General features: G+C 48.0%; 1 protein-coding gene across 2 annotated transcripts in view; it reads right to left on the bottom strand.

The window, feature by feature from the left end:
• pip4p2 (phosphatidylinositol-4,5-bisphosphate 4-phosphatase 2) overlaps positions 1–6,875 on the bottom strand; it is a 46,306-nt gene that overhangs the window by 3,838 nt on the left and 35,593 nt on the right. The window contains exons 3-7 of one of the 2 annotated variants that reach the window (XM_045709511.2): positions 6,301–6,407; positions 4,629–4,752; positions 3,780–3,848; positions 3,167–3,219; positions 1,875–1,965 (exon numbers count right to left, since the gene is read on the bottom strand). In XM_045709511.2, the coding sequence (XP_045565467.1) occupies positions 1,875–1,965; positions 3,167–3,219; positions 3,780–3,848; positions 4,629–4,752; positions 6,301–6,407 (444 nt within the window). The remainder of the gene's footprint in view (positions 1–1,874; positions 1,966–3,166; positions 3,220–3,779; positions 3,849–4,628; positions 4,753–6,300; positions 6,408–6,875) is intronic. The other variant, XM_014178845.3, reaches the window with a different exon arrangement.

Here is a 6,875-nt window from a genome sequence, read left to right as displayed (position 1 = left end):
TATTATCATCTCAGTATAATATGATGTGATATGGGTTAGTCAGCATCAGACATGTCCTAGTCTGGTAAATATGGGTTAGTCAGCATCAGACATGTCCTAGTCTGGTAAATATGGGTTAGTCAGCATCACACATGTCCTAGTCTGGTAAATATGGGTTAGTCAGCATCACACATGTCCTAGTCTGGTAAATATGGGTTAGTCAGCATCACACATGTCCTAGTCTGGTAAATATGGGTTAGTCAGCATCAGACATGTCCTAGTCTGGTAAATATGGGTTAGTCAGCATCACACATGTCCTAGTCTGGTAAATATGGGTTAGTCAGCATCACACATGTCCTAGTCTGGTAAATATGGGTTAGTCAGCATCACACATGTCCTAGTCTGGTAAATATGGGTTAGTCAGCATCACACATGTCCTAGTCTGGTAAATATGGGTTAGTCAGCATCACACATGTCCTAGTCTGGTAAATATGGGTTAGTCAGCATCACACATGTCCTAGTCTGGTAAATATGGGTTAGTCAGCATCACACATGTCCTAGTCTGGTAAATATGGGTTAGTCAGCATCACACATGTCCTAGTCTGGTAAATATGGGTTAGTCAGCATCAGACATGTCCTAGTCTGGTAAATATGGGTTAGTCAGCATCACACATGTCCTAGTCTGGTAAATATGGGTTAGTCAGCATCACACATGTCCTAGTCTGGTAAATATGGGTTAGTCAGCATCACACATGTCCTAGTCTGGTAAATATGGGTTAGTCAGCATCACACATGTCCTAGTCTGGTAAATATGGGTTAGTCAGCATCACACATGTCCTAGTCTGGTAAATATGGGTTAGTCAGCATCAGACATGTCCTAGTCTGGTAAATATGGGTTAGTCAGCATCACACATGTCCTAGTCTGGTAAATATGGGTTAGTCAGCATTACACATGTCCTAGTCTGGTAAATATGGGTTAGTCAGCATCACACATGTCCTAGTCTGGTAAATATGGGTTAGTCAGCATCAGACATGTCCTAGTCTGGTAAATATGGGTTAGTCAGCATCACACATGGCACCCCATGTCCCTTATAGTGCACTACTTTTGATAAGAGCCCTATGGGCCCTGGGACCCTATTCCCTATGGGCCCTATTCCCTATGGGTCCTGGCACCCTATTCCCTATGGGCCCTGGAACCCTATTCCCTATGGGCCCTGTTCCCTATGAGCCCTGGCACCCTATTCCCTATGGGCCCTGTTCCCTATGGGCCCTGGTCAAAAGTACTGCACTATAAAGGGTATAGCGTGTGATTCGGGACACAGCCATTATTTCAGCCGGGGGACATTTTGTATATTTATTAATGTAACCTTTATTTAACCTTTATTTAACTAGGGCAAGTCAGTTAAGAACAAATTCTTATTTACAATGACGGCTTACCCCGACCAAACCCTCCCCTAACCCGGACGACGCTGGCCAAACTCTAGCACTGAGATGCAGGGCCTTAGACCGCTGAACCAGGGTCTGTAGTGACGCCTCTAGCACTGAGATGCAGGGCCTTAGACCGCTGTGATACAGCCTGGAACCGAACCAGGGTCTGTAGTGACGCCTCTAGCACTGAGATGTAGTGCCTTAGACCGCTGAACCAGGGTCTGTAGTGACGCCTCTAGCACTGAGATGTAGTGCCTTAGACCGCTGAACCAGGGTCTGTAGTGACGCCTCTAGCACTGAGATGCAGTGCCTTAGACCGCTGAACCAGGGTCTGTAGTGACGCCTCTAGCACTGTGACGCAGTGCCTTAGACCGCTGAACCAGGGTCTGTTGTGGCGCCTCTATCACTGAGATGCAGGGCCTTAGATCGCTGTGCCACTCAAGGAATTCTAATTCGGCAGTACTCACTGTTAATCCCACTCCGATAAAGATGCAGATCATTCCCACAGTGATGTAGGCACAACAACGCCTCCTTGGAAGAGCACTACCCACAGACGATCTGTGAGGACACAAAGACATTGGTCACGTTATCACTGAGTGGTCAAAGAAGGGCACTACCAAGGTAACTACCGACAGATGATCTGTAGGGTGGAGGGAGAGAGAGAGAGAGGAGAGAGAGAGAGAGGAGAAAGAGAGGAGAAAGAGAGAGAGAGAGAGCGACAGAGAGAGAGGGACACAAAGACAACAACAATTGTTAGGTTATGACCGTATTCAAAGATGTTAGAGTCTCTCTCTCTCCTGGGTTTCTGTATGTCTTTATACCCTCCCATCGCTCTCTCTCTCTCTCTCCTGGGTTTCTGTATGTCTTTATACCCTCCCCTCTCTCTCTCTCTCTCCTGGGTTTCTGTATGTCTTTATACCCTCCCCTCTCTCTCTCTCTCTCCTGGGTTTCTGTATGTCTTTATACCCTCCCCTCTCTCTCTCTCTCTCTCTCCTGGGTTTCTGTATGTCTTTATACCCTCCCCTCTCTCTCTCTCTCTCTCTCTCTCTCCTGGGTTTCTGTATGTCTTTATACCCTCCCCTCTCTCTCTCTCTCTCTCTCTCTCTCTCTCTCCTGGGTTTCTGTATGTCTTTATACCCTCCCCTCTCTCTCTCTCTCTCTCTCTCTCTCTCTCTCCTGGGTTTCTGTATGTCTTTATACCCTCCCCTCTCTCTCTCTCTCTCCTGGGTTTCTGTATGTCTTTATACCCTCCCCTCTCTCTCTCTCTCTCTCCTGGGTTTCTGTATGTCTTTATACCCTCCCCTCTCTCTCTCTCTCCTGGGTTTCTGTATGTCTTTATACCCTCCCCTCTCTCTCTCTCTCTCCTGGGTTTCTGTATGTCTTTATACCCTCCCCTCTCTCTCTCTCTCTCTCTCTCTCTCCTGGGTTTCTGTATGTCTTTATACCCTCCCCTCTCTCTCTCTCTCTCTCCTGGGTTTCTGTATGTCTTTATACCCTCCCCTCTCTCTCTCTCTCTCTCTCTCTCTCTCTCCTGGGTTTCTGTATGTCTTTATACCCTCCCCTCTCTCTCTCTCTCTCTCTCTCCTGGGTTTCTGTATGTCTTTATACCCTCCTCTCTCTCTCTCTCCTTAACTAAGGACTAGAGTCTGCAAACCCTGGGTAAACTCAAATCACCAAGAAACCAAACAGAGGACGTTAAATGATCCGGGACATAACCTGGTCCACCATATTTGAACGATTTGAAGTTTGAGGAATTTACATTTTTTTGCAGTGAGGGCATTTTGCTAGCGTGTTAAATCGGAGCTCCATCCACTGCAGAGGAAAAGACAAGAACAGTTTGGGTTAGATAGTATACAGTTTACAGACCTCTCTCTCTCTCTAACACACACCTCAAACACACACACACACACACACACACACACACACACACACACACACACACACACACACACACACACACACACACACACACACATAAAACACATGAATACAGACAAAACACATTGTCAAACTCACACACTGAATTCTACTCTACAGTCAACTAACGACGACTGAAAGGCCTTGTCACTGATTTCAAACACTTTCAATCTCCATAAACGTAATCCACCATCTTTCTTGTTGTCATCTGTGATACTGGCGTAGAGGGTCACTAATTAGGGACCTGACGTACCCTTTACATGTTGAAACGTTAGTATGAGGCTCATTCATTCCATGTTGCTCATCAATTTGACTTGAGCGATTAGGGGTTAGACAAAAGGTTGTTATTAGCTGAATTAGAGGCCCCGTTATTATTGTATATTAATATAGTATTGTTTATTTAACGCTTTATTGGAGCCCCAAGGTCGCCGTGGAAACCCCCAGCTCATAGAGACCTGGTCTGTAGAGGTGTTGTTGTCATGGAGAGCCAGATCAGAAGGTGGCGCGGCAGAGTCCTCGTTACCCTAGACACCAAGACGCATAACGGGGCAACAATCTTTAACAACACTCCAGGGTACTGCTACTGTAGGTAGGCTACGTCCCAAATGGCACCCTATGGGTTCTGGTCAAGGTAGTGCACTATACAGGGGGTAGGGTGCCTGGTCAAGGGTAGCCTAGTGGGGCGGGGCGGGGCGGCAGGGTAGCCTAGTGGCTAGAGCGTTGGACTAGTAACCGAAAGGTTGCAAGTCCAATTCCCTGAGCTGACAAGGGTACAAATCTGTCGTTCTGTCCCCTGAACAAGGCAATTAACCCACTGTTCCTAGGCTGTGATTGTAAATAAGAATTTGTTCTTAACTGACCCGCCTAGTTAAATAAAGGTAATAAAATAAAAAGGTAGTGCACTATATAGGGAATAGGGTGCCATGTGGGATGCATAACCCACTGCACGTATCACTATGACCTGCTACAAAGTACCAACTACCCTACTGCAAAAGGTTAAACAGGTAGCGCTTATATTAGTCCAAGTTTCACACGCACACCAACCAGAACCACACAGATGATTTGAGAGGCAAGTCAGACTGACTAGCCTGTTCCCAGATCTGCTTGTTCTGTCTTCCCAAACTTCACAGTCATTAAGAGTCTCAGTCTTCCTGATTTAAGATCAGTTTAGCCTTTTCAATTATAAGGAATGGACAAAGGAGACCTGATCCTAGACCAGAACTACCACTCTGAGACACCTGAATACAGACTAGTCTCTGATAGGCCAGAAGGTGCTGACTGCTGCTCATTGATTGGCCACATACGAGGAAGGTGTTTCCACAGTGGCCACAGACCACTCTCGTGCCCTCAGGCTGGACTGGCAGGGCTGGCTGGGCCGGCTGCTCCTCTGGAATCACCATCACAGGGCTCAGGTTGATGATGCGTCTGCTGTGGGGGCGGGGCACACAGAGGGGGTGGGGTTACCATACAGTAGTGATGGATCATATTGTTTACCCGTGTTTCCCAGGTAAGTTGGTTACTGATGGTCAGTTTGTTATTGGATTCATGGTCTTGAACATCCCTGTATGTAAAAACACATATCCGGTTTTTAACGTTTCCTCTTTCTAAGAACATTTCTGAAAACATCCTCCCCATGTGCAATCAAAAATGTACCTACTGTACTCTGGACCAGCAGGGATTTACCTACTGGACTCCGGACCAGCAGGGATTTACCTACTGGACTCCGGACCAGCAAGGATTTACCTACTGGACTCTAGACCAGCAAGGATTTACCTACTGGACTCTGGACCAGCAGGGATTTACCTACTGGACTCTAGACCAGCAAGGATTTACCTACTGAACTCTGGACCAGCAGGGATTTACCTACTGGACTCCAGACCAGCAGGGATTTACCTACTGGACTCCGGACCAGCAGGGATTTACCTACTGGACTCCGGACCAGCAGGGATTTACCTACTGGACTCCGGACCAGCAAGGATTTACCTACTGGACCCCGGACCAGCAAGGATTTACCTACTGGACTCTAGACCAGCAAGGATTTACCTACTGGACTCTGGACCAGCGGGGATTTACCTACTGGACTCCGGACCAGCGGGGATTTACCTACTGGACTCCGGACCAGCGGGGATTTACCTACTGGACTCCGGACCAGCGGGGATTTACCTACTGGACTCCGGACCAGCGGGGATTTACCTACTGGACTCCGGACCAGCGGGGATTTACCTACTGGACTCCGGACCAGCGGGGATTTACCTACTGGACTCCGGACCAGCGGGGATTTACCTACTGGACTCCGGACCAGCAAGGATTTACCTACTGGACTCCGGACCAGCAAGGATTTACCTACTGGACTCCGGACCAGCAGGGATTTACCTACTGGACTCCGGACCAGCAGGGATTTACCTACTGGACTCTGGACCAGCAAGGATTTACCTACTGGACTCTGGACCAGCAAGGATTTACCTACTGGACTCTGGACCAGCAAGGATTTACCTACTGGACTCTGGACCAGCAAGGACATACCTACTGGACTCTAGACCAGAAGCCCTGTGTCCACTGTATGCATTCTTGGGGCTGATGTACAGAGAGAGCTGCCTGTCATGAACTCTGGCCTACCAGTTGGGTCTGGGGCATCCTATCACCTACCAGTTGGGTCTGGGACATCCTATCACCTACCAGTTGGGTCTGGGACATCCTATCACCTACCAGTTGGGTCTGGGACATCCTATCACCTACCAGTTGGGTCTGGGACATCCTATCACCTACCAGTTGGGTCTGGGACATCCTATCACCTGCCAGTTGGGTCTGGGACATCCTATCACCTACCAGTTGGGTCTGGGACATCCTATCACCTACCAGTTGGGTCTGGGACATCCTATCACCTACCAGTTGGGTCTGGGACATCCTACCACCTACCAGTTGGGTCTGGGGCATCCTATCACCTACCAGTTGGGTCTGGGGCATCCTATCACCTACCAGTTGGGTCTGGGACATCCTATCCTCCTAGATGAGTCTTTGCAGATGAGGAGACAGTTACAGGGACACCGAACATACTTCTTCCCAGTCGGTGGGTTTTTGATAGGCTGAAAGAAAGAGAACAACCTTAAGGATGATTGAAATAAACGTTTATGTAAACTTCAACAATACCTTTGGTTTGCATCAAAGCAAAATTTTTTACAAATGGAGTATTTCACACCTAATGGAGACCTTCACACCAAATGGAGACCTTCACACCAAATGGAGACCTTCACACCAGATGGAGACCTTCACATCAAATGGACACCTTCCTTCACACCAAATGGAGACTTTCACACCAAATGGAGACCTTCCTTCACACCAAATGGTGACCTTCACACCAAATGGTGACCTTCACACCAAATGGAGATCTTCCATCACACCAGATGGAGACCTTCACACCAAATGGAGACCTTCACACCACATGGAGACCTTCACACCACATGGAGACCTTCACACCACATGGAGACCTTTACACCAAATGGTGACCTTTACACCAAATGGTGATCTTCACACCACATGGAGACCTTCACACC

This window comes from Salmo salar, chromosome 27 (genome assembly GCF_965601325.2).
Source record: "Salmo salar chromosome 27, fSalSal1, whole genome shotgun sequence".
Lineage (NCBI taxonomy): Eukaryota > Metazoa > Chordata > Actinopteri > Salmoniformes > Salmonidae > Salmo > Salmo salar.
The sequence above is the reverse complement of the archived record's forward strand: the minus strand, read 5'-3'. Positions and strand labels throughout refer to the sequence as shown.